We start from the raw sequence: 27,381 nt of genomic DNA, 5'->3' as shown, positions 1-27,381 counted from the left end.
AAAAAAAAAAAATTTAAATTGAAGTACAGTTGATTTATAATGTTTCAGGTGTACAGCAAAGTGATTCAGTTAAGAATATATATATATATTCTTTTTCAGATTCTCTTCCATTATAGGTTACTACAAGATATTGAATATAGTTCCCTGTGCTATACAGTGGGTCCTTGTTGTTTATCTATTTTGTATACAGTAGTGTGTATCTGCATATCTTTTTTAAAAATAAATTTATTTTATTTATTTATTTATTTTTGGCTGCATTGGGTCTTTGTTGCTGCGTGCAGGCTTTCTCTAGTTGCAGCGAGCAGGGGCTACTCTTCGTTGCGGCGCACGGGCTTCTCATTGTGGTGGCTTCTCTTGTTGCAGAGCATGGGCTCTAGGTGCTCAGGCTTCAGTAGTTGTGGCACATGGGCTTCTATAGTTGTGGCTCACGGGCTTAGTTGCTCCGCGACATGTGGGATCTTCCTGGGCCAGGGCTCAAACCCGTGTCCCCTGCATTGGCAGGTGGGTTCTCAACCACTGCACTACCAGGGAAGCCCACTGCATATCTTTTTAATTAAAATATTTTCATAAGTAATGTATCCACATGGTTAAAATAAAAGTTCAGAGTTTGAAAGATCATTCAGTGAAGTCAGTTCTTCCTTCCACCTCTGGGCATCTTCCAAACATGGGTTCTGCCAAGACCCAGCTGAGACCTGAGGTACACCAGGAGTCACAGAAGCACCTCACAATTCTCAAGTGGAAGGCAGCTCCCTGCCCAGAGCCTGGCATCCAGCTGTGACCCAGATTGGGAGAGGGGGTCATCCCTTCCACCCTCTTCTGTTCCACCTACTGTTTTTCTCCCCCAGCTCTGCCCTGTAGTCCTTTAATCAACTCTTTAATTTTCAGAATTTTCATCCTAACCAAAACACCCATGTTGTATAGTCAGTTATTAGTCCTTTCCTCTTCCGGAGCCCAGTTGGGGGACATAATTAGGAAATTAGTAGTCTCGGACCCTGTTAACCTATACCTTACCCCCTCTGAGAGCTCCCAAGTATGGACTGTGATGCAGAGAAAGAGGAAGAGGTGAGGCCCAGAATTGTCATGAAAACAAACAATGAGGTTTCCTCACCCTGCAAGAGCGCCTTGGAGAGCGCCAAGGAACTATTCTGAGCTATGAAAACACAGCAGGGCTCTGCTAGGAAATAAACAGCTGTCTGTCCTGCCAACGCCTGTCTCTCTGGACTCGAGTCCTGACGGTGTCTGATCTCTAGCCAGCAAGTAGGAGAGACAGGGAAGAGGGCGAGGAGAGCGTAGTGGGCCTCCCTCCTTTAGGATGGAAAGGAAAGCTTGTTTTATTTTTAAGATTTTCTTCACTTTAGTAGGTTGGAAGTGGAAGGAGGGACGTGCCAGGGTCATGTAAGTCCAGGGGATCCCTCCAACCTTGAATTCCAGAGAGCAGGGTGTGAGCTGCTCCCTCCTCAGCCTTGTGCAACTTCAGCCTCCTCTGCTCTACTGGGAGGGAAACATGATCTTCTCGCTGGAAGGTCTGCTGGTTGACCTTTTCTCACCCTTCTTCTTTGTTAATTTTTGGCCACATCTGACACTTTCGACAGACGAAACACTCACCCTCACCCTCACTGTTTCCAGTGTCTCTCCACCAAGCTCTACTCTCCTTTCTCCCCTTCCTCCTCCCACCATCAGCATGATGTTAGGTGCCCCCTTGGCCACCACCTGGCTGCTGTATACATTCCCCAGATCTATGAGTTCCGTCCAGACCAGTTGTTCCTCCAGACTTCCTTGCTTTGTAAATGCATCTCTTCCTCCTCTGCCATCCTGCAGGCACCGAGCCTGGCAACCTTTGCGTCATCCTTGTTGCCTCCTCATCAGGTCTTGTTTGATGTTCTACTCTGGTGGCCACTCATCAATCCCTCTGCCTAGACCCGCAAGTCCCTTTGTTACCTAATGATGGCCTATGCCCCTTCTCACTCCCCTACCTGAGCCATCCTACAGACCACTGGCAAAGGTAAAGGAGCCTTCTTTTTTTAAAAAAATTCATTTATTTATTTATTTTTGGCTGTGTGGGGTCTTCATCGCTGTGCGCGGGCTTTCTCTAGTTGCGGTGAGCGGGGGCTACTCTTCGTGGAGGTGCGCGGGCTTCTCACTGCGGTGGCTTCTCTTGTTGCGGAGCACGGGCTCTAGGCACACGGGCTTCAGTAGTTGTGGCATGAGGGCTTTGGTAGTTGTGGCTCGTGGGCTCTAGAGCACAGGCTCAGTAGTTGTGGCGCACGGGCTTAGTTGCTCTGCGACATGTGGTATCTTTCCAGACCAGGGGTCGAACCCATGTCCCCTGCATTGGCAGGTAGATTCTTAATCACTACGCTACCAGGGAAGCCCCCAAAGGAGCCTTCTTACAATACAGTTCTTTCCATTTATCACCCAGAAAACATCCCGTGACTCCCCACTGCCTTCAGAATGAAGTTCAAACTCAAGCTCACCCACAATCCGACCCCAGGTTATCTTTTCAGCCTTATGTCTTGCAGCTCCCCTTCATGGACCCCTCATTCCAGATACACTAATGGTCTTGGATTTCCCAAACATGCCTTGGTTTGCCTAACTTGGCTCTTTCCTCCAACTGGAATATAATTCCTCCCATCTCCACATGTCCAGGTTCTAAACATACTTCAAAGCCAAGCTAATAAAGCCTTCCCAACCCACTGATGCCCACCCCTCATCAGCTATAAAGGATCAGCCTGACCTGAGCTCCCCTAGCCCTTAACCATTCCTACCTTAGGTCACTCAGCACGTTCAAACCTTGCATTACAGTTGTTTGCATATTTCTTAACCCTTTTCCTATTATCCTGAGCCCTGAGGGCCAAGAAATCATCCCTTCCAGCACCCAGAACAGAGTTCTGCTTGCATATCTGGGGCCAGTATGGTAGCTTGGTTAGATGCCTGCAGTGGTTCCTCCCATTGCTGATATATATCCCTTTGCACTGTGACTTTGACTCTTTTCCTGTCAAAACGTGATGTTTATGTCTCCATCCTTTGAATCTGGGGTTGATCTTGTGCCTTGGCCAATGAGACATTAGCAGATGTGATGTAAGCAGAGGCTTGAAAAGCATTCCCTCACTAGGATTTGTTCTCTTTGAGCTACAGGTGGAACCCTGGACCACAAAGGGGAGAAGTCCAGGCTGGCGTGCTGAAGACACACTGCTGTCATGTGTGGCATGTCTGACAACTGGCCCCAGCTCCAGACCTGTGAGTGAGGCCATCTTAGACCATCCAGCTCCAGTCCATCTGCCGGGTATCTGCAGCCACAAGAGTGATCCCAGGAGACTCCAGAAGAACTGCCAAATGAGCCCCGCTCAGAGGGCCGACCTACAGAATAATGAGCAAATAAAATGGTCTGTTGTTTTAAGCCACTATTTTCCAGGGTGGCTTGCTGTGCAGTAACTGAAACACCCAATAGATGCTGGTTAATAAAATATCAAATAAGGGAAAATTCCCTGGCGGTCCAGTAGCTAAGACTCTGAGCTTCCATGGCAGGGGGCCGTGTGGTATGGCCAAAATAAAATAAAATAAATTATTAAAAATATCAAATAATAACTAGCATTCAGTGAGCATTCACTATACGTCAAGAACTAGTCTTGGAAAATTACATGAACTAATTCATTTAATCCTCATAAAAATCCTGAGGTAGATTTTATTACTGTTCCCATTTTACAGGTGAGAAAAGTGAGGCACAGAGAGGTTATATAACTTGTCCAAGGTCACACCTGCCAAACCCCAGCAATCTAGCTCCAGAAACCGTACTACTAAACACTATACCATGTTGCAGAATGAGGAAAACTTTAACTCATTGCTTTGCTGCCTCAGAAACACCCTTCCTTACATACATGCCGAATTCTATAGCATTTTGGGGTCCAACGTCCAGTCTATGCTTCAAACCCTCCCATACAATGTGCCCTTGGGCCTACCCCAGGCTCTGGATCCCTCCTACCTGTTTCACGGAAAACCCAGTGTGGGGAACTAATTTACAGACCTGCCAATGTCTACCTACTCAGAAACTTTTCTGTCCCATCTCCTCCCTCCTGCAACCTTGGCTGGGCTGCTGGTTCCAGCAGTGCAGGTCTCATCTGGAAAGGAAATATTCAGGCTAGTGTGTCAGCGTTGCCCTTTGGCCCCGTGTCCCAGCTTAACCTGTGCAGCCAGGGTGATCATTCACTCAGGATCTTTGGGCTTCTTTAGATCTTCCTTTTTGAGGTAGTCAAAGGAGAAACTGGATATGAAATGTTTTTTTTACGAGACAAAGAATTACCTGAATATAACAACTGTCATTATTTCAACAAAGATGTATTTAAGCACCCACAATGGGCATGACACCATTCTGGGCATCAGGCCACCAAGGCCAACAGGACATGGTTCTTGCCCCAGGGAAGCGAGGGGAGGACACGTGTAGATGATGAACTAGAGTTCAGCGTGTGAACCTCCATTGCAGGGTTCTTTCCAAAGAACCAAGGGTGCAGGGAGAACAAAGCAACCAGCAGGGAAAATGGGACGGGGATGATATTTGAGTTGGGTTTTAGAGGATGAATAAGCCTTCACCAGATGAAAAAGGGAGGAAGGGGAAAGAGGAAGGAACCAGAGGCGGGAAGGAGGGGAGCGCATGGGCAGAGGCATGAGTGGATGGGAACAGCCTGTTTGGGGAAGGTCCCATGGTTGGGGGCGTCTGGTGAGCAGGGCATCAGGATGGCAGGAGCTGCTGAACCTGGTCCGTGAATGGCCTAGTATGCTCTGGAGAGAGTGGGAAGCTCTGAAGGTTTATAAAGGGCCGTTGGCCAAGGAAAACTATAGGAGGGGGACAGAAGGAAGGTAGGATTCCTGAGTCTGGGCTCAGGAATCTAGTTGCAGAGTCTGTGGCGAGGCTGGTGTGTGCTGTGTCAGGACAGGCTGGCTGATGTCCCCCGGGACACCCCACGATGGTTTCCTGGTGAATTCACCACAGTCCAAGGGAGGGGCCTAAGTCAGAAACCAGATTTGTCAGCTCACCAGGGGGGGGATGGTCTTTTAGGGAAGATCTAAATTTATCAGAGTAACACCTGGGAATTCCCGGGCAGTCCAGTGGTTAGGACTCCGTGCTTTCACTGCCGAGGGCCCAGGTTCGATCCCTGGTCAGGGAACTAAGGTCCCTCAAGTCTCACGGTGGGACCAAAAATTTTTTTTAATAAATGAGTAAATAAATACATTTACCAGAGTAACACCTGAAGGCTAATCTCCATTTCCAGTAACTGCTAAAGCAAAAGCAATTATCAGGATACCAATTTACAGAAGATATATATATATAATTTACAGAAGATAAATGATTATATAGATATAGATATAGGTATATGAGATATATATATATGAGATATACCTATATCTATATCTATATAATCATTTACACAACAGCTATAACGGACTTGCCCATTTTCTTTCCATGACTGAGATGTGGTGGGAAGCTGGCCCACTGAGCTGCGAATCAGAGGCAGCAGTTGGTCGTGAGTCATGAGAGAGATTTGAGAGGGCCTGGAGCCCTCATCCACGTGGCTATTGTGCCTCCAGGGCTGGACAGTCCTGGCCTTGGGCCGGGTCCTCTGCTCCAGACACGGGTGCATTGTCACTGCCAGGGCAGGCTCTGTAATGCCTCTTTTCTGTGCCGTCTGACAGCCACCTTCTTTCTTAGATTCTTGGTCATGCTCCTCTGGCAGGTTTGGAACTGAACTGCTATCCCAGGCTTTTCTCAACCTTGGTTTCATGTTAGAATCAGCTGGGGGAAGTTTCAAAGCTGCTAATGTCTGAGCGTCACCCGAGATTCTAATTTTATTGGGCTGAAACGCGGCGTGGGTGTGTGGAGTTTTACAAGCTCCTCAGTGATTTCGGTGTCCTGTCAAGGTTGAGCGCCTTTGCGTTAAGGCAACTGCAGATCTCTGTTCTGGTCCACTGAACGCTGATTTTTCCCCTAGAGGGTCACTTACCATGGATCAGGTGCCAGGTTCTTCTCAAGCATGACCTCGTTGAATTCTTTAACCCAGCTCTGCCTTCACCCCGTCCCCATCCGAGCACTTTTCACCATATGCTGCTGCCAGTCTCGATGGGAATGTGTCTCCTACTGCGTTTAGTCTTTAGGTGAAGGTCCGTTTGCCAGAACTCAATGCCTTCCCGGCTCACCTGGTTGAGCCTGGGTCCAGGCAGTTCCTGCAGGAAATGATGGGACTTCCGTGTGGTCTGAGCTTCCAGTTTCCCTCTGGTCACAAGCTGAGTTGGACCCAAGTCTCTGTTCCCTGAACTCCCCTCTGGCCAGGGCCTGCCCACTCAGTGTCCTTCCCTAGGGCTGGGTCTGTGGCCTGGGCTTCCAGCTGGGGAAGGAACCCCCTCTCTTCCTGACCTCACAGGTCCCTCTAGAAAAGACACTGACAGGATAGGTCAAACTATAGAAGTAGACACCACACTCCACGTGGGTTCCCTTAGCCTGGAGGCACCTGAGAAAACTCGGTCTTTGAGGTCTACCTCCTCCCCACCCTACTCATGCTCCCACACTCCTTTCTGGAAAATGTCCCAGTTCTTATTTATAGCCATCCAAAGTCCATGCCCCAGGAGGGGCAACAGGGATGTGAGGCCCTGAAGGCTGTTGCCTGACTAGGCGGAGACTGTCCCCACTGGGACACACCTGGCTCCACAGTCCCCTGTATGCCCAAGGCTTCCCCATCCCAGGGACAGAGGAGGACACCAAAGCTGAGGGGATTTGGGGTGGGGGATTATAGGACCTGAGGGGACTTCCAGCAGGGACTTCCCCCCAGGACCTCAGAGGGAAATACCAGGGAGTGGAAGTTGAAGTAGCAAGAGGAGGGGAAGGACAAGGGGAAGAAAGGAGAGAGAAGGAGGAAGCTGGGTGACAGGGAATTGAGGGAAGCACCTTCCTAAGATCTTGGACACAGGCCTCGTGGGGACCCTGTCCTGGGGCTCCAGAGAACAGCTAGTCTCTAGATGCCTCACCTTCATATTCAAGACCCAGGGCAAAGGAGGAGCTGGGGAGGCCCAAGAAACTTCTGAATGTACTTAAGGTAACTGAATTGTACATTTTAAAATGGCCAAAGAGTACATTTTATGTTGTGTATAAGTATGTTGCATAAAAGTTTAAGTAAAAGTTTTATGTTATGTTATGCAAAAAAAAAAAGAAAAGAAAAGAAAGGAAATGGTACAGTTACTTTGGAATGGTGTCTGGCAGCTCCTCAAAACGTTAACCATAGATTACCATAGGACCCAGCAATTCAGCTCCCAGGTATATACCCAAGAGGAATGAAGGCATTTGTCCACATGAAAACTTGTATACAAATGTTCATAGCAGCACTATCTGGAACAACCAAAGAGTGGAAACGAAATACGGTCTATCCGTACAATGGAATATTATTCGTCCATGAAGGAATGAAGTACTGATTCCTGCTACAACATGGGTGCCCCTCAAAAACGCTGCACTGAGTGAAAGAAGCCAACCTCAAAAGACCACTTATTGTATGAATATATTTATATGAAACTTCCAGAATCTAGGCAAATCTGTAGTGACAGAAAGGTTAGAATTGGGAATGGGTTGGAGGGAAATAGGAAGTGACTACTAACAGATTTTGGAGTTTCTTTCTGGGGTGATGAAATTGTTCTGGAATTAGATAGTAGTCATGGTTGCACAACTTTATGAATATATTAAAACCCATTAAACCTGTACATGTTAAAAGGGCGAATTTTATGGTATATGAATTACATCTCATTTTAAAAATAAGATTAAAAAACTGTTAAAAAAAACAGGAGTCTTCTGGGAAAAGTATGGCCATCACTTTAGACTCCCGGCTGACCATTCCTCTCTACTCTGCGACAGGAACCCAGGAGGTTTGAGGTCAACAAAGGTAAGAACCCCCTGTGTCAGGCATCACAGACTCAGGATGCTCCCAGCAGGGAGGGGGAGGGAAGGGAGGATGGTGCGAGAGAGAGGACTGCCCCATCCAGTGCCCATCCCCTCCCCTCCCCACACTCCCTGGCCCTGGGGCCCCAGCCACATTCCCCATCCATCTAGTTGTGGGAGAAGCCCACGTGGGAGAAGGCAGGGAGGTGGGCGGCACAGCCTGGGGGAGGCAAGGCAGGCGGTTGACCTCACAGGCCCCAGCATCCTGGTCCTCCCGGAAGTAGACGGAGTCGGCAGAATCGATGGAGGGGTCCTGGTCAAAGAAGTTGTAGGGTCGGAGGAAGAAGCCCACGCTGTTCCCCACAGTCACTGTGTTGGGAATGTCCTCTGCATGGGGGGTGTGCAGGAAACCGGTTGTCACCCAGGCCACCAAGTCCTAAGGGGGCGAAGAAAGAGGATCGTGAGGTCTGGCTTTGCTAAGGGCATGTCCGCCTCCCCCAGTGGCCTTGTATGGGAGGGCTGAGTTCAGCAGCCCAGGAAAAATGTGACATCATAGCGCTTTCTTCCTTAGTGGGTTCTAAAGACCCTTAGAGGAATCTGCCTTGGGAGAGAGTAAGGAGGTTCATCCTTGCTCCCCCGGCCTCCCCCCTCATGCCCACCCCCTCCCCCTCAACTCACCTGCCCAGCAATGGTCTCGTTGTTGAGGAAGTCAGTGAAATCCAGGGTGGGGGGTCCAGGGGTCCTTCAAATTATAGATGCTGATGCGTCTGGGCTCCTCCGCCTTCCGCTGGTTCACAGCCAGCTGGTACCTGCAGGGGATTTGGATCAGACCCACAAGGTCATCGAGCCATCCTGCTGCCTGAAGCTGCACTGAAGAGAGGACACAAAGGGGAAACGAGCATAAAGGTCTTATGTTGTCCAGCCTCTTTATTGTTCTCTGTCCACTTCCCTCTCTCTCTCTCTCTCTCACAAAGTTCCCGCATTTGCTCAATATCCTGTATCTCAAACATCTACCGGCCCATTGTTCAGACTTCAGGTGGGACTGTCGCTCACGCGTCCATGCAGATGGGAGTCAGGGCCTGGACGCATGTGCACAGACGTGGCCTGATTCCCATCTTAGGTGAATTTCAGTATCCCATGTGCCTGCATTTTAGGGAATATTCCCTCAGATCTGTGCTGCTCTCTTTGTTTTCCCCTCCAACCTTGATTGTGAACACTTTAAACATACAGAAAAGTTAAAAGAATAGTCTAGTGACCATCCTAGATTCCACCTGGAGCATTTTGTCATATTTGATTCAGCACATATCTTTCCATTCATTCATCCACGCAGGAGGCTTCATTCTGAGCGGCCTAAGATTGTGGCTGCAGGAGTGTGTGTGTGTGAATGTGTGACCGTGAGTGTGTATATGTACACACACCCATGGGAGGTGGGGGAACCTGGGTTCCCAGCAACATGGAGCCTTTTGTACAGTCTGCCTCCCTCAGTGCCTCTCTGACACCCCATCACCCACCTTGCCCAGCTCAAGGCTCTCTCCATGGAGCTGTTCTGGGGCAGAGGCTCCCCAGCAAAGCTGACTGTCTGGATGCGGTAGCCTCTCGGGTGCCCCCACTTGTTGCTGTGATTGCTGGCCAGGTACAGGTTGCGAGGGGAGGGACCTCCCAGGGGGAAGGCGGCCTGCTCCTCCGTCTCCAGCAGCTTCCGGGTCACCTGCAGCCTCTGTATCTGGTGCTTGGGGCTCCAGGGTACCGCCGTAGGGACAAAAGCCATGTCCTCAGCCCAGACCCAGTTCTCCAGTCCTGCAGGGGTGAAGTGGAGATGGTGGGGGGAAGGGGGGAGGGAGGGCTGGTCATGCAGCTGCTCCACCCCCTCTGGACTCTGTCCCCACCTGGCTTCAGAGTGGGGGCCAAAGAGAAAGCCAGACTGAGTGTGCCCCCTCTTCCCTCCCCTCTCCCCAAGATGTCCCTGATCCAGAGATTTGAAGAAGGTCTTTCTTCTTGATATCATCACTGGTAATAATCCCAGATGCCTTGTGACCGGGCTTCCACTGACCTTCCCCCTCTGAGGAGCTGAAGGGAGGGGGTTTATCTGAGGTTGGAGCAGTCTAGCAGGCAATGTGCAGGACCAGGTTCTTTCTGACCTGAGGAAAGGGTCTGCCCCTCATATCTGAAGCCCCCTGGTGTCACTAGAACTGCCTTCTCGTGAAAATAATCACAGCAGTAGCTCATATTTTTTGAACTTGGAGGAGCTCTGCACAGGCAGTGTGTTGAGGGCTTTACGTGGATTGATGCTTTACGTGCACAACAACCTGATGAAGGAGGAACTATAGTTGTCCCCATTGTACAGATGGGACAACTGAGGCTCAGAGAATTTAAATAATGTGCCCCGGTTTGTCACCAAGGGCACGTGGTTAGTTTCATGGCAGTGCTGGGGACCCAGGTCTCAGTCTGGCTCTACACTGCCTACACATCAGTACCCAGAGGAAACCAACACAAAGGGGCTCCACCACACACGGACAGCAGACACGCAGGTCAGAGGGAAGGAGAGTCAGAGCCCAGGCCCAACACTGCTGGAGCTTAGCGGTGTTTTCTATTCCTTGGGGACTGGCAAGGAATAAGGGGCAAGGCCAAAGACATAGTCTGTTGCCTGAATAGTTGGAGTTTTGAATGATTTTATTGGAGTCCAACTATGTTCTATATTAGGACTCAACTTAAGTGATCTGAGACCAAAGAGCAGTAAACCAAAACATGCCGGAAGCTCCCTCCATACCTTCCAAAGATCAAAGAGAGCAGAGACTGATTAAGCAAACCCTCAGTTTCCCTTTGTGAATTACTGCTCCTAGCCCACACTCCACAGTTTCGACTTGTAGACGACAAAGGCCAAGAGTTCCTTTTCCGGTACATCCGCACAAGCAGGCTCACGTGGATAATACTTACGATAATAACTAATACTTCTCTGTGTGTGTCAGGCACCGTTCCAAGTGCCTTTAAGAGTTGTCATAGCTTAGATGTAGAGATAAAGAGAGATGTGTGCGTCAGTTAGAATACATACATGTATTTTCTAGCTAAGTCCGATGAGAGAGCCTAAAAGCAATGACATCCCAGTAATAATGAGCACACCTGGTACCCAGATCTTGGTTTCTAAATACTATTCTCCAATAAAAGGAACCAGAGATTCTTGGAGAAGTGGTTGATTTCCGGGCTGGAGCAGGGAAAATACAAGATGTAACTGGAATATCTTGCGGTGCCAGGAAGTAAAGAAGTGCTCAGAAAAGGATGGAGGCATGTCAGCAAGACACAGGAACCAACCTGAAGGCTCTCCCAATGGCCAAAGCTGAAACAATTTAAGGAACAAAATAAATGATAGTATGGGATTATAACCCTTAGAATAAAATATCCATGAGTCCATACAGTTATGAATAAATAATTACATACATAAATAAAGTAAAAAGGAGGGATAACACTTTCTTAATGGAGAATTCCAATTAATAAATGTATAAAGAATAAGAGAAAAAATGTAAATGGGACAGTAATAATAATTGTTGCAGGAAAAATCCACCAATAGATGCTAAAATTCGTGGGCAAGAGTTTGAGAAGAAAAGAAATAGTATATTTGCATAGCATCAAAAATTTCCCCCAAATATTTATTAACTGAAAACGGAAAAACAGTAACTTTTGCAATGGAGGAAGCTACTAAACACCACCTTAACCAAGTACTTGAGGCCAATATCACTGGTAATAAGACATATGGACATCACATACCCCTTGATATGACGCTCTGAGAAGGGTATAAAGTCATTTCTGTGGTTTTCTTACCAAAAAAACCTCCATAAAAACGAAAACACAAGCTCAACCCAATCATGAGAAAATATCAGAGAATCCCAAACTGAAAGACATTCTACAAAATGATTGACTAGTATCTTCTAAAGTGTCAGTTCCTGAAAGACAAGGAAAACCTAAAGACCTGCCAGACTGGAGGAGACCATAAGGAGATAGGACATCTAAGTGTAAGGTGGGTTGCTGGTTTAGATCCCGGAACAGAGAAAGGAAATCAGTAAAGAACTGATGAAATTCTCATAAAGTCTGTAGTTTATAGTATTGTAATAATGTTAATTTCCTGGTTGTGATTGTCCTGTGGTTATGCAAGATGTTAACATTAGGGGGAGCTGGTGATGGGTATGTGAGAACTCTATATAATGTCTGCAACTTTTCTGTAAGTCTAAAGTTATTTCAAAAGAAAAAAATATTTTTAAATAGTCATCATTAATTCTCACAACAGTCTTATGAGGAATGCACTGTTACACCATTTTTACACTTGAGTAAACTGAGATACAGAGAAGTTAAGCATAAAAATGTTTCAGGTGTGGAGAAAAGGGAACCGTTTTATATTGTTGGTGCGAATGTAAATTGGTGCAGCCACTGTGGAAAACAGTATGGAGGTTCCTTAAAAAACTAAAAATAGAGTTTCCATATGATCCAGCAATCCCACTCCTGGGCGTATAGCCAGACAAAACCGTGATTCAAAAAGATACATGCGCCCCTGTGTTCAGGGCAGTACTATTTACAATAGCCAAAACCTGGAAGCAACCTAAGTGTCCATCAACAGATGATTAGATTAAGAAGATGTGATACACACATACGTACATACATATATGTACAGATACACACACAATGGACAACTACTCAGCCATAAAAATGAATGAAATAATGTCATTTACAGCAACATGGATGGACCTAGTGATTATCATACTAAGCGAAGTGAGTCAGAAAGAGAAAGGTAAATACTATATGATATCACTTATATGTGGAATCTAAAGAACGACACAAATGAACACATCTATGAAACAGAAACAGACTTACAGATATAGAGAACCGACTTGTGATTGCCGGGGGGGAGGGATGGATTGGGAGTTTGAGGTTAGCAGATGCAAACTATTATATATAGAATGGATAAACAACAAGGTCCTACTGGATAGCACGGGGAAATATATTCAGTATCCTGTGATAAATGATAATGGGGGACTTCCCTGGTGGCGTGGTGGTTAAGAATCCACCTGCCAATGCAGGGGACATGGGTTCGAGCCCTGGTCCCACATGCCGCGGAGCAACAAAGCCCGTGCGCCACAACTACTGAGCCTGTGCTCTAGAGCCCACGTGCTACAACTACTGAAGCCCGTGTACTTAGAACCCGTGCTCAGCAACAAGAGAAGCCACTGCAATGAGAAGCCCGGGCACTGCAACGAAGAGTAGCCGCTGCTCACAGCAACTAGAGAAAACCTGCGTGCAGCAACAAAGACCCAAAGCAGCCAAAAATAAATAAATTAATTAATGAATAAAAAAATCATAATGGAAAAGAATATGAAAAAGAATATATATATGTATAACTGAATCACTTTGCTGTACAGCAGAAATTAACACAACATTGTTAAGTCAAGTAAACTTCAATTAAAAAAAACTGTTTCTCTCACATTTTCCAGGAGCCCTCCACTGTGCTCTCCACTCCTCCATTACAACCTCAGCCTACTGAGAGCAGGGATATTGTTTCTTCTGTTACATTGTTTTAGTGCAGTGCTTGGCACAAATACGCATTCGTTCGGTAAATATTTGTTGTTTGCCTGAGTGTAATACGTTGTTATGTGAGAAATTAGAAGTGACAAAATATATGTACATTATGATAGAAATTTGGTGGTAAAATTCTAAAAATGTGTATCAGTATATCATATACATAGTATATGCTGTAATATATTCTAGAGTGCAGATGCACCATTTTAAAAAAGGAAAGACTTTTTTTAAGCATGAGAGAATAACCATCTAAGGGTGAAAATCTCTGAGGAATTTGATGACTTTCACATTTTCTTCTTATACTTTTACATTTTTGATGTTTCAATGACAATTTTTAAATCTAGGCATGGAGACATCAGCCCCCTTTACTGGAATCCTGGCCTCCGCCAGGATGTCTTACCACCTGCGTCCAGATCCACCTTGAAGTGGGCACTGTGGGTGTGGTCAGGGGTGCGGCAGCGGCCCCACCAGCAGCTCAGTCACATTGGGCTGGGGTTGTCCGCCAAAGAAGACGATGGCCAGTGCCTCCTGGGCAGGTGGGGGGCTCCCCCTGTCCAGGTGGGCCAGGGCTGCAGCCTTGGGGGGCAGCTGCAGCTCCACTGAGAAGATGCAGTTGTCTGAGGGTTGGGGCTGAGCTGCATCCACCAGGCCTGGCCCCAGCTTCTGGGTCAGAAAGCTCATCACAGCCGTCAGCTCTTCTCGGCTCAGGTCTGCAAACAGCTGGCTCTGGCCAGGGTGTGTCCAGGGCTGGGCACTGTAGGATACAGAGGGGCAGAGGGGAGGCTGGCTGGGATGACACTCCTTCCCAATTCCTTCCTCACTCCCAGCACCACCTTCACCCAGGCCCATCACCAGAACACTCCACAAGAACAAAAGAATAAAGACAGCCATAGCTAAAGCTCCTGGCTGCCTCCAGGCTCTTGAATCGGAATGCAAGATAGAAAGACAGACAGACAGACAGACAGGACCTGGGTGCACGATGCCCCTTTCAGTCTCTGGAGGTTCCTGGCTCTGGGTGGGGCTTCTGGGCAATGGCATGATGGGTATACTCAAGACAAACATCCAAGGACAGGAGGTTGGCAGGGGGTGGAGGCTGGGGGAATCAGTGGTCAGGCCAGGCTCGGGAGGTGGGGCTGATGTAGGAATGTGGACTTTAAGTGGCTCAAGTAAGCCTCTGTCCTCCTGTTCCAAAACAAACACACAGGTTCAAGGTTGTGGAACGAAGTGGGGGAGGGATCGGTTTGGGAGATACACCTGGAGAGAGGCAAGTGGAAGAAGTGACAGGGGCAGAAAGGGACTGTCCTTGGGCTCCTCCTCCACTCTCCAGATACGGCCTTTCTCCTGGCTACAAGGCCGCAAGCAAAACTCACCTGTGCACACCCCTCCAACCAGATTCCCTCCTTCCGTCCTCTAGCTGACAAAGCCCTCATCACAGTCTACGGCTCCCCCATCAACCAGAATGCTACTGGCACCCATAGGAGACTGGAGAGTCATGCTGAGAACATAAAGCACCTGGGAGGAGCTGGGGAGCTCAAGGGCTGATCCAGGTCAACATCTTGGAGGCCCTGAGCACCCTAAATCACTGGAGGGGAGCATGAGGGGGGCGTTGGAGGGGGTGGGGAGTTTCAGTGTAACAGAGATCCCTCCCCACTTGAGCAGGACTGATGGAGCACGGCAGAGGTCAGGGTGCCTGGAAACTGGCTGTGAACATAACCTAGCTGCCCACAACCCTCATTTCCAGGAAACCCGCCTCCAAAATACTGCAGAGGCAGAGAGCAAAGTGGCCTCCATTCTTGGGCAGGTGATGTGTGGGAGACTGCCATCGTCTGTGCAGCCAGGTCCTGAGGGGAACTAGGAGAGACTGAGGGATCCAGAGAGAGGACATGCATCTCTTGTGAGCCTGGAGGAGAATCCTTTGCAACCTGGACATGTCCAAGAGCTCTTCCCCAGGAAGCCATGTTAGACCGACCTTGTAGACAGAGTGCGTGCGCCTGCAGGAGACTGGATGGGGCATTCCAGCCGAAGGGAACAGAAGCTGCAAAGGTACAGGAACTTGAAACATCCTGGGCCTGGGCAGGGAACGGCCAAGGCCAGCTTAGGGGGTGTGAGGTGGGGATGGGAGGGGGGCGGGCAGAAGAGGTCAGGTCAGGGAGCCTTGTGAGGTGTGTGTCTAAGCAAAGTAGTAATTGCGGAAAGACAGTGAGAAATCTCAGAACATGTAAAACCAGGGAAATCAACACCAGAAAGGTGAGATTCTCCAAATATCATCTGGTTATGCAACCAGCTCTATTTTGATATGGGAATTCCACATAAGGGGTCATTTTATTACTGACCCGTGTCCTTGGACTCTTTAATTGATAGAATTGATAAGAAGCCAGAGGAGGAATTCAGGCAAGGCTTTATTGGGACTCATGCTGCAGCAGGAAGGAGTAAGAACAAAACACAAGTTCCCAGGACTTCCCTGGTGGCGCAGTGGTTGAGAATCCGCCTACCAGTGCAGGGGACACGGGTTCGACCCCTGATCCGGGAAGATCCCACATGCCGCAGAGCAGCTAAGCCCGTGAGCCACAACTACTGAGCCTGCGCCCTAGAGCCCGTGGGCCACAACTACAGAGCCCATGTGCCACAACAACTGAAGCCCACGTGCCTAGAGCCCGTGCTCCACAACAAGAGAAGCCACCGCAATGAGAAGCCCACGCACTGCAATGAAGAGCAGTCCCCGCTCGCCGCAACTAGAGAAAGCCCGCGTACAGCAACGAAGACCCAACGCAGCCAAAACTAAATAACTAAATAAATTAATTAAAAGCAAACAAACACAAGTTCCCTTGCTTGCTCTCTGTGGAGGTTGGGCTGATTCCTTACGTGGGGTGAGGGTGAGGGTGAGGGTGAGGCTGGGGGCAGATCGGTGGGTCGGGCCCGAGGGGAGGCTGAGGTGTTTGCCCACCCCCTTGGTGGTGCTGTGTGCAGGGGTCATGCCCAGTACCCTGCTTTTGCTCCCGGCACCTCAGAAGTGGCAGTTGGTTTGTGGTTTTCTTGTATCTTATGGTTCATAGTTGCCCCGATTGCCCATGCGTGCAGTTATTTTCGGTCCCTTGTAGTGTCTTTGTGATCTGTGGCTCCAGGAAACATTTGTCCAGGTACAAGTGCAAGCACTCCCGTAAAGGGTCCCAGGTCCCAGCCTGTCTCGATTTGAAATGGGCCATGTGGACTTTATAATAAGGGGGAGAAGAATCTAAGGTCAAACCCAGCCCTGGCCACAAGGCAGGTATTTCCAGCCCGGGAACTTCATTCTGGGCCCTTTCATAAGTGCTGGTCTTACCTCCCAGCTAAGAACACACCTTTAAGAGGACGGTTAATGTTTTATGTCCCGACCAGTGCTACCAAGCACAGGTCAAGAATGTCCACTCTGGCGGGTATCCCCAGGCTCTCCTATGGGAGGTGGGTAATGATCAGGGAGTGGGAGGGAGAGCCTTTGCCTTGCCTGGTGGGGGAACTGGTTCAGAAGAAGGTGTCCCCTCTGCCCACCTTCCCTAAGTGTCTCGCTGTCACATCGCTTCCTCTGATATCGTTTCATCCTCGGCTTCACAATCATCATGTCAAACACCCTAAAAACGTGTTGAAAAGTTGTCCCTTTTGGAGAATTACTCAGAAGACAGGACCACACGTCCTGCTTCCCCCACTAGGTCTTATTTTCATTTGGACCAACTTGTCCCCAGCCTCTGTGAATGTGCTGAAGATGCGTTTATCCCTGGGAGCCAGAGCCCACCTCCCAGCCCACAGGCTGAGGACTGGGCCCCAGGACGTGGTGCCTGAGTCGAGCTGCTGCCCCAGAGGCCCTGTGTGGCCAGCGGGACCATCCCGGACACCCAGGTCAGTGCACTCTGATCTGCATTCTGGGGACATGGCTCTGGCTCCAGTGTGGAGTGGGGCTTGGGTGTGGGACAGACGTGGGGAGGACACTGGACAGGAAACAAAGGGCCAGGATGAGGCCGGTGACCTCGAGGACAGAGAGGAAGGGAGGGGTCTGAGCGATGTGGTGGGTGGAGTTGACAGGACTCGGTGTCTGATTGGGTGGATGAGTGAGAAAGGGCACAGCCTCTTAGGTGACACAAGGACACAAAGGTTGCACTGGGTGACTTGGGATGGTGGGAGACTTTCCTCAGAAGAAGGACATACAGGGGACTTCCCTGGCGGTCCAGTGGTTAAGATTCCACGCTTCTGCTGCAGGGGAACTAAATCCCGCATGCCAAAAAAAAAAAAAAAAAGCAATGGTCTTCCGTTCAGGAGGTCAGGGGCTGCAGACCAGAGTCAGTGACCAAGCATCCTTTCTTACTTTCCCTGTGATCTCAGCACAAGTTGGGAGGCGGGAGGGGGGCATCCAGGATGGGGCTCTGATCAGGGCACTCTGCAAACAGGGCCTCCTTGGGCCACATTCTCACAGGAGTCCTCCCCCAGCCTCACCCTGAATTCAGGCCACCATCATTTCTTCCCCCTGACCCACCTCCCGTGCCTAAGCCTTCTGTCAACTCTATTCTTTGTATCTGGGCCAGAGGCAATGTCCTCAGAGGCAACACTGACCCTGTCACTCCCTTGCTTAGAATCCTTCCATGGCTCCCCATTTTCCTTACGGTAACCGTGGTTGCAAGGACCTGCCTCCTCTGCCCCCTGCTTGGCCCTCCAGGCTCTGCTCACAGCCCACACACATGTCAATGAACTTGGGTACTTGGATGGGGCCAGTTTGTCACCTCCTGGCTTCTGAATATGCTGTTCCCTCTTCCTGGAACCTTATCTCGCTCTCTTCCTTCTCCCTCGGCCAACTTCTACTCCTCTGCCAGGATCAACTTAGACATCAGGTCCCTCAGGAAGCCTCCTCAATCCCTAAGTCCGGGTTAGGAGCCCCTGCTATGTCCTCCACCTACCTCCCCTGGCAAATTCCCTGATGTAACGGACCCTTTACTGGCCCCTCTCTTCCCTGAGGGTAGACATTGTGCATCTTATTCCATAACGTATCCTAGTGCCTTTCAAGGTACCTGGCATGCAGGAGGCACTGGGGAAATCTTTGTTGAATGCATGTAGGAATCCTTCTCCTGCACCCTCAGAGGGAGCCCTTCTCAGGGGGCTACAGGAGAGCAGAGGCAGGCGAGCATATCTTGTGCTCCTCACAGGGACTTCCCATGTCTACATTCCTGGAAGTCCAGTTATGCCCCTGACCTAAGCCTCAGGCGTCCCCTTGTCCAGCTCCTCTTATAGGGCAATGGGCCCAAGTCCTAAAGATCTTGGCCTTGGGGACACCAGTTATTTCAGAACCTGACATCCTGGGTTACGATTCCCTCCTACGGCTGGACCAGAAGTCTGAGGCGAACGATCCAGCCAGCCTCAGGGGTTTAGGAAGAGAGCGGGTGGGGTAGGGGCTGGAGGTCCACCTTGCAGCCCTCCTGACCCCAGCCGGGCTGATGAGCTCACGATCCCCGTGTCCACTGATGCCTGGGCCAGAGCTGTCATCTCCACGTCATCTCCGTGGAGGGCTGTCATCTCCATGACGTGACTGAGAGACACACCACCGTCCCTTTTTCAGATCAAAGCTCGTGAGCGAGCATTCACACGCACACGCACACTCACCGCTTGCAAACACTCACACTCTCGGTCTGGAGATGGGTTTCAAGGCCATGAGTGTCATGTTATAATAACAGGATGGGATGAGGGGTGCACACCAGCCTTCCTTTATTCCTTTTCCCTCCAACACTGACTGTTGTGCAACTGACCATGAACAGGAGCCAGCAGGAGGTGGAGACAAAATCATAAGCATGTCACGGAGAAGTGAAGTCACTCAGGTCAGAGAAAACAGAAGCATAAACTCAGTATCAGAGCCACGGTGGCCACAACATGCCTTTTTCCCCTCGGTCTCAGTCTTCAGTCCCTCCTTGTCCTCAATCTCTCTCTGTCCTCTGTCACCCTGGCTTCCACCCCAGCCTGTGTGATAAATTCATCCAGCCATCACTGGCCCTCCCTCCCGACTGAAGTCTTTCTCTCTGTTCTTTGGAACCTAGTTTCTCTCCAGCTCACTAACTCGTCTCCATCCGCTGTTCTACTGACCCAGAAGTGAACCTGGGCTTGGGGCAGGACAGAAGGTAGCAGAAGCTTCTGTGTTGGCTGTGCTCCCTGGATATGATCTCCCTCTGGTCAGAAGCTGAGCAGCGCCTGAAATCTGTTTCCTGCATTTCACCTCCTAGCCTGGCCTGGGCTTCCAGCAGGCAGAAGTCACCCCTCCCCTGTGCTTCTCATCGCCCCCACTTCTAAGAGAGAGAGAGACAGGGAGAGGGAGTGAGAGACAGCAAAAGAGACATTGACTGAGGTTTAACATTTTCTTGGAGATGTACAGGCAAGAGGAGGCAAAGCAGTTACCAGAGGCCACACCCATTTCTCTGGGTCTCAAATACTTGAGAAAATTGAGTCCCTGGGGCTCTTAACTCACTCTACCCTTCCCCCCTACCCCAACCCCTTCCTAAAAGACAAGTCAGTTTAAAAAAAGAAGTCAGGTGTTGTTTGGGCCCATTTATTATTTGAATAATAATAAATGAATAGGTAATACAGTCTCATGGTTCACAATTCAAACGTACAAAAGGGTGTATAGTACTGTCTCCTCCCTCCTCAGTCCCAGCTTCCTGGTTCCCCTCCACAGAGGCGACCAGTGTTACCCGTGTCTTCCGAATATGCATCTATAAGATATGAAAATATGTATTTATATGATCCTCCCCTGTAAAACACAAATGGAAGTGCCCTATACACACTTCTGTGCCTCTCCTTGTTCATTGGAAGATTATTCCCTATAAAGAGATATAATTAGTTTTACAGCTGTGTAGTATTGCTTTGTAAGGCTGCATCAGAATTTATTTAATCAGTCTTTGAGGGACGACAGTTCTGCTGCTTCCCATCTCTGGCTCTTTGTAGAGGGACCCCCAATCCAGACTGCTCCCACCCACCCCTCCACACGGACAACCTGCCTGGGAGGCTCCACCCCCAGAGGCCTTGGCTCATTTGCATGCCCACACGTGATTGGACCCCTGGCCCTATGACTGGAGTCCCTGGTCTTCCTGCTTCTCATCCTTGGTGTCCACCCAGCCTCCCATATTGGCTACTGCAGAGGACAGAGGGCACTGGTCACGCACAGACTTGGCACAAAATGACCACTCCTCATTACCACTGCACCCGCAAAGCCGTCTAACGTGCTAACTTGAGCTGCTGCTGTCTCCATGACCATCCTCTGCCAGAGAATGCAAGGCAGGCCTATACAAATGGGCAGAAAGAACTGTGGGGAAACAAATCCTGCCCCAGGACTGGGGGTGGGGGCAGCTCGCAGACACAGGGACACAGACGGGGACTGTTCTCTCAAACTAGATGTCCCTTGCATTTTGAGACTTCCACAGGCCTAGAACCAGGAGAGGAGACCAGAGGTGAGAAATGAGGGCTGGGTAACATCCCCTCAGGGCTGGGAGGGAAATCCCAGGATATAAGAACAGGTGGGAACTGGAGGAGGCTAGGCAAGAGGGGAGAGAGAGAGAAGGAAACATAGGCCAAAGAGCCCCTTCCAGCTTGATTCCTAGATTCACGGGCCTGGCAGGAACCCTGCCCCATGGCCTCCTGGTGCCTATCCCCATAGCAGAGCCCCCCATCCTCACCGCCCAAGTGAGGACTCAGGAGTCTCAAGAGAAATCTGGGATGGCTAAGAAGATTTGGGAAACCCAGAAAGCAAAAATAAAAGGAAACAAAACAAAAAACACCCAAAACAGGAGTCTTCTGGAAAGTTTAACCATGACTCCAAGCTCCTGGCTGGCCATTCCTTTCCTCTCTGCAAGAGGAACTTAGCAGGTCTGGGGTCAACAGAGCTGAGAGCCCCCTGTGTCAGGCATCACAGACTCAGGATGCTTCCAGAAGGAAGGGGGAGGGAAGGGAGGACGATGGGAGAAAGAAGACCCCCAAGATGTGATGAGGGAGAAGACATAGGCTGCCCTGCCCAGTGCCCATCCCCTCCCCTCCCCACACTCCCTGGCACTGGGGTCCCAACCACATTCCCCATCCACCTAGTTGTGGGAGAAGCCCGCGTGGGAGAAGGCAGGGAGGTGGGGGGCACAGGTCTCAGCCTGGGGGAGGCAAGCCAGGTGGTTGACCTCACAGGCCCCAGCATCCTGGTCCTCCCGGAAGTAGACGGAGTCAGCAGAATCGAAGGAGGGGTCCTGGTCAAAGAAGTTGTAGGGTTGGAGGAAGAAGCCCACGCTGTTCCCCACAGTCACTGTGTTGGGAATGTCCTCTGCATGGGGGATGTGCAGGAAACCGGTTGTCACCCAGGCCACCAAGTCCTAATGGGGGCGAAGAAAGAGGATCATGAGGTCTGGCTTTGCTAAGGGCATGTCCGCCTCCCCCAGGATTCACTTTGGCAGCCCACCTTTGCTCAGGAGGATTTTAAGTCTTCAAACATTTTTCCTACTAGTCCAGAAATCAACGCATAAATGGTCGATTTCATATTCGGAGCAACACCTGCCTCCCATCCCAGCCCGTACCCTCCATCATCTGACATTCCCCATGACATCACCATCAGCCTACACACCCCCAGAGGAATGATGACACCCACGGGCAACTTCAGCTCCTTTCCCCTGACTCAACGAGAGCTCCCTAACTCTGAGAGAAGGAGGATGAGGAGGGAAGATCAGGGTTTGGGAGGCAGAAATTAACTTGGAAATTAATCCTGTAATGGTCAAGCCAGCAACAGAGAAGCTTTAGATATAAGAGATGTGGTCTTCCCTGGTCACTTCCAGCCCTCCTGAGTCCTGGGGCCCTTAAAGGACTCAGTCCACGACGCTGAAACTTAGAGAGCTGTAGAGTCTTGAGGATAGGCTGGAGCCTCAGCCACTGTGTGCAAATGAACTCCCAGCTTGGGAAGATTCCCTCAGCAGGTAATGATCAGATCCACAAAAGCACAGAAGGCAGGAGTCAGCTCCGTTCTTGAGGAGATGGTTTTCAGGGACCTCCCCAAGAGGAGGTGGGGCTCATCTCTGTGTCCCCGAACCCCTCCCTCAGCCTCCCACAGCCGGCTGACCTCTCCAACTATGGTCTCATTGTTGATGAAGTCAGCAAAGTCCACGGTGGGGTCCCAGGGGTCATTCTGATTGAAGATGCTGCTGCTGCGGGGCTCCGCCTCCTTCCGCTGGGTCACAGCCAGCTGGTACCTAGAGATGCTCTGGTCAGGCCTCCATGGTCACTAAGCCCATCCTGCTGCCTGATCATCATGGAAGGGAGCCGAGCCCATGGACCTCAGCATTCCCATCTCGTTCACACAGTCACTCTGACGCCACACTGGTGGGTGGCCCGAAATCATTCCATGTCCTCCTGTTCATCCCTTGCCATTTCACAATATGCCCCCTCCCAAACAGAAAAGACTTTTCCCACCTGGGCTTTAGCCTTCCAAGGGGACCATGTATCCACTGTGGGCCTTTGGATAACCAGGAAATCCTTTTTGAGCTCTTACCTCACTCACCTCGTGTACAGTCTGAACTGAGTTCCCAGTTGCCCCTCCCAACACTCCCTTCTCACTCTCATCCCCTCCCCAACCCCATACGCATACCGCACCCCATCACCCACCTTGCCCAGCTCAAGGCTCTCTCCATGGAGCTGTTCTGGGGCAGGAGCTCCCCGGCAAAGCTGACTGTCTGGATGCGGTAGCCCCTTGGGTGGCCCCACTTGTTGCTGTGATTGCTGGCCAGGTACAGGTAGCGAGGGGAAGGACCTCCCAGGGGGAAGGCGGCCTGTTCCTCCGTCTCCAGCAGCTTCCGGGTCACCTGCAGCCTCTGTATCTGGTGCTTGGGGCTCCAGGGTACCGCCGTAGGGACAAAAGCCATGTCCTCAGCCCAGACCCAGTTCTCCAGTCCTGCAGGGGTGGAGTGTAGGTGGGGGGAAGGGGGGGCGGGGGGGAGGGAGGGCTGGTCATGCAGCTGCCCCCCACCGCCCCCGGACTCTGTCCCCACCTGGCTTCAGAGTGGGGGCCAAAGAGAAAGCCAGACTGAGTGTGCCCCCTGCTTCTCTCCCCTCTCCCCAAGATGTCCCAATCTTTCAGCCAAACCTGTTGACCTGTGAAATATTTCTTCAAGGATTTCATTCCTTCATCCTTTCACACTCATTAGTGGAGAGGCCTGTGCTCAGCACTGGGGACACACTGATGAATGAAACAACATCCTTACCCTCCTGCTCTCACAGAAGCCCCAGAGAGGCCAAGCCCTGAAGGGACTGTAGTGTGAGAGGAGCCCATTCCAGATTGAAAGTTAGAGGAACACAGGTACAGGCAAGAATAGAGGGCTTCCTCGGCCACTTTTCAGCCTGGCCTTAGGGGATGTCACCAGCAGAGGTGACATGGCAGGGCATTCTAGACAGGGGCAAAACAGGAGCAAAAGCAAAGAAGCGTGACTGTCACATGTGGTGCGTGTGTCCAGGGACAGGGCGGGTGTGTGTCTTAAGCAGCACGGGGAAGAAGGTGAAAGGCAGGCAGTAGCTGTCCTCTGAAGGGAAGGGCCTTGTAGGTCCTTCTGTGGACAGGATCCTATAGGTGATGGGGAAAGTGGGAAGTGTGTAAGGGAGCAGGCTGGCATGGGCTGGTAGGTCCCTCTGAGCACAGGGTGAACCATGGATCTGAGAGGAAGAAGAGTCGAAGCAGCAGAGAGAGGGCTGGCGCCCACAGGGGGCCGGTAGCGGGGCCAAGCGAGGGGTTGGAGATATTTCAGAGGCAGAAAAAAATCTGGTGATGAACTCAGTGTGGGGAACAACAGTGAAATGACCAAGACTCCGAGGCATCATGTAACCCTTGGCTCTCTGTGACCACCAACTCCAGGAACTATCTGGAATATTCCACAGTATCCACTCTGCCCCTCACACTTAAGTGTATTGTGCCCAGAGATGGAAATTCAGGGAGGAGAAAGGTCCACCTCCCAGGGAAATGTATCCCCCGGGGGCATTCCACGATTGGCCTGCAGGTGCCAGGGACTCTGCAGAATGCAAACAGATCCTCCCCAAAACCTACACTGCAGGCCAGACACAGATAAGCTGAAAAGCACATGGCTGCCTCACTGAAGTGGGGCCCATATAAGTGCCAGAGAGGGAAGAGGGCAAAGGGGACCCTTAGCCTGGATCCTGCCTCTTCTCTGAGCTTAGCTGTTTCCCAAGATTTTCTGATGAGGTCATGTGGAGGGTGGGTGGCAGCTCTGTACCCAGCCAATGAGCTAAGAGCTCAGTAAAATTCAGCAGCCAACTCTCTCCCATCCAGCAAAAGAGGAAGCATGAAACTCCAAAACATATACTCATGCTCAGATCTTCCTTTCCTGGAAAACCTCCAACAAACACAAAGCAAACAAAGACAACCCTTCAGCCCCCTATCTGGGATCCTGGCCTCCGCCAGGATGTCTTACCTCCCACGTCCAGATCCACCTTGTAGTGGGCACTGTGGGTGTGGACGGTGCCCAGCGTGTGCTTCCCAACCTGGTTTCCATATCTTCGGGCAGCTCCAAAGAGGAACGCTGAGCTGATGTAGCCTGTGGCATGGAATTTGACTTCGATGGCCCCATTGGGGTGGAAGACCATATCCCACACATAGTCGTAGTTGAGCAAGGTCGACACAGATCTGAAGACCAGCACTGTCTCCACAAGGCCCCCAAAATAGTGGGAGTGAAAAGCTGAGTGGTGTCGCCTCAGGGGCAGGCCCTGGTTCTGCTCAAACACACAGAAGGCATCAGGTAGTGTCTTGGGGTCTTGGGACTCCAAAAGGAAGTACCAGTCCACGTAGGTGGCCAGATAGGGGCAGTCCACCCCACGGGTCAGGGGTGTGGCGTACTTGCCCATACCAAAGCTGCCGTCCATATAGTGGGTCAGCATTGCCGCCGGGGAATTTCCACCATAGACAGCCAAGGCCTCTTGGAGGCTGATCTCGTAAGCCAGCCGTTCTCCCTGGAATCGGATGTCAAAGATCCTTGGACCACTGAAAGCTCCGAGGCCAAAGGAGAAAGTCCACAGTGAGGAGGCCACTCGACTCCCCTGGACACTGAAGCGGGGGCCCTGGGGATGGAACTGCAGAGGGGGAGCCGGACCCGGAGGCGCCTTGGACTTCAGGGACCAGGACCCACCTGTGCCATTGTCTGGGATCACCACCACATTCACCAGGCCGGCCTCAAACTGCTCCTCCAGGTGGGCCAGACTCTCATAGTAGCGGCCTTGAAAGAACACCTTCTGGATGGTCCAGCGAGCAGGGTCCAGAGCCTTGTGGTCTACCAGAAGCTCCAAACCTATGGGGTGCAGGAAGAACCCAGCCCCTGAGATGTTGTAGTAGAGGCCAAACCAGGTGGCCCTGTCCCCTGATTGCAAGCCACGGGGGGCTGTGGTCATGGTCACCAGGTTCCCTCCTTGGTGCTTGTAGAAGCAGCAGTGGTGGAGGAGACCAGCAGCCTGGGGCAGCTCTGTGTTGAAGATCATCTGGTCTATGTCCAGGTACTCTCGCATGAGCACGGGGCGTCGGTGATAGGGCAGGGGGCCCCCGTGACGCTCCACAGTCACGTCCCGCAGGTAGGAGGGGTGCGGCAGCGGCCCCACCAGCAGCTCAGTCACATTGGGCTGGGGTTGTCCGCCAAAGAAGATGATGGCCAGTGCCTCCCGGGCAGGTGGGGGGCTCCCCCTGTCCAGGTGGGCCAGGGCTGCAGCCTTGGGGGGCAGCTCCAGCTCCACCGAGAAGACGCAGTTGTCTGAGGGTTGGGCCTGAGCTGCATCCACCAGGCCTGGCCCCAGCTTCTGGGTCAGAAAGCTCATCACAGCCGTCAGCTCTTCTCGGCTCAGGTCTGCAAACAGCTGGCTCTGGCCAGGGTGTGTCCACGGCTGGGCACTTGGTGATACGGAGGGGCAGAGGGGAGGCAGGCTGTGTTCACCACCATCTCCTCCCCTGCCAGCTAGCAAGACACACACCAGGGCAAAGATGGTGATGACAGCCAGAGCGAGGAGCACCAGGGTGGTCTTCTGGTTCATTGTCCCATGAACGTAGAGACAGAGGATTGAACCAAAGTGGAGACTTGTATTCTCAGTCCAGCAGAAGAGGGTCTCTTTTGCTCCCTGTACTGGGGGCTCCTAGACTCTGGCTGAGGTTCTCAGTATTGCGACGCAATGGAGACTGAGGATGGGAAGAGCATGGGAAGGCTGGGGAGGGGGGCGGAGCGGGCTGGGGTTGGGAGGCGGGCCTAAGGCAGGGAAGCAGTGATTTCCACAGACCTTACATGGCTTTGTGTTCCAGGCTCCAGCTCACATTCTGCTCTCTGGGTCAGGGTTGGGACAGGGGAGCGCTGGGTTAGGAGGAAGGGGTGGTGGGGATTTCAAACGAATGCAGCTGACCAGCCTGAGCACAGACATGCGCTGACATGCACAGGAATGCCGGGGAGGAGGCAGCCCCTCTTTCCCCTCCGCCCCACTTCTTTCCCCAGCGCCCATTTCTCAGGGCCAGATGTTCCCTTTCCTGCAACTTGGAACTATTGTCCTCCTTCCAAGGAAACCCCACCCCCAGCTCTTCAGCTTCCCAAGCAGCATTTCTTGGCCAGGTCTGTCCCCCTTGCCCCCTCTCCTCCATGGCTAATTTCCTTGGCCAGAGTCCTTAATATCTCTGGGGGATTCTAGATACTTCAAAAGTCAAAGAGAAGAAATCCAAGTAAAAGTCTTGTAATACTTTTTATTATAAATTACACACACCATCAGTTTTTACAAAATTCTATCTATTCTTCCACTTCAATGCACATGCATTAAAGATATGTCTGGTGTAACATTCACCAAATGTGAATGCTGTTTCTGAGTGGTAGGATTTGTGGTGTTTTAGCTTTTTTAATATCAACGTCATTTGTATAAAT

The 27,381-nt window shown here is 50.9% G+C and overlaps 1 protein-coding gene and 1 pseudogene across 3 annotated transcripts; both read right to left on the bottom strand.

The window, feature by feature from the left end:
* Nucleotides 1-8,076: 8,076 nt before the first annotated feature.
* LOC307177534 (amine oxidase [copper-containing] 3-like) lies at nt 8,077-9,754 on the bottom strand (annotated as a pseudogene). The gene is made up of 3 exons: nt 9,421-9,754; nt 8,588-8,718; nt 8,077-8,345 (listed from the first exon to the last, which is right to left on the bottom strand). The product of its transcript is annotated as an amine oxidase [copper-containing] 3-like (transcript).
* Nucleotides 9,755-21,448: 11,694 nt separating this feature from the next.
* On the bottom strand, nt 21,449-26,638 carry AOC3 (amine oxidase copper containing 3). Of its 2 annotated transcripts, none has more exons than XM_079905597.1 (4): nt 24,916-26,638; nt 23,102-23,387; nt 22,560-22,689; nt 21,449-21,822 (listed from the first exon to the last, which is right to left on the bottom strand). In XM_079905597.1, the coding sequence occupies exons 1-4, from the start codon at nt 26,513-26,515 to the stop codon at nt 21,547-21,549; spliced, it is 2,292 nt and encodes a 763-aa protein (XP_079761723.1). In that variant the 5' UTR covers nt 26,516-26,638; the 3' UTR covers nt 21,449-21,546. The 2 variants fall into 2 exon arrangements, 1 of the variants encoding a protein (XP_079761723.1); XR_013825120.1 differs by having other exon boundaries at nt 21,797-21,822; nt 22,560-22,682.
* Nucleotides 26,639-27,381: the final 743 nt, after the last annotated feature.

The sequence above is a fragment of the Stenella coeruleoalba genome (assembly GCF_951394435.1).
Source record: "Stenella coeruleoalba genome assembly, chromosome: 19".
NCBI classification, from domain to species: Eukaryota; Metazoa; Chordata; class Mammalia; order Artiodactyla; family Delphinidae; genus Stenella; species Stenella coeruleoalba.
The sequence above is the reverse complement of the archived record's forward strand: the minus strand, read 5'-3'. Positions and strand labels throughout refer to the sequence as shown.

What these genes read in the sequence shown, in the direction of transcription:
- AOC3 (XM_079905597.1), bottom strand. Translation starts at nt 26,515, where the DNA reads ATGAACCAGAAGACCACCCTGGTGCTCCTCGCTCTGGCTGTCATCACC. An exon ending in GGTGGATCTGGACGTGGGAG is followed by an intron (nt 23,388 to 24,915) that starts GTAAGACATCCT and finishes CCACCCCTGCAG; the next exon opens with GACTGGAGAACTGGGTCTGG. An exon ending in AGAGCCTTGAGCTGGGCAAG is followed by an intron (nt 22,690 to 23,101) that starts GTGGGTGATGGG and finishes GAGCATCTCTAG; the next exon opens with GTACCAGCTGGCTGTGACCC.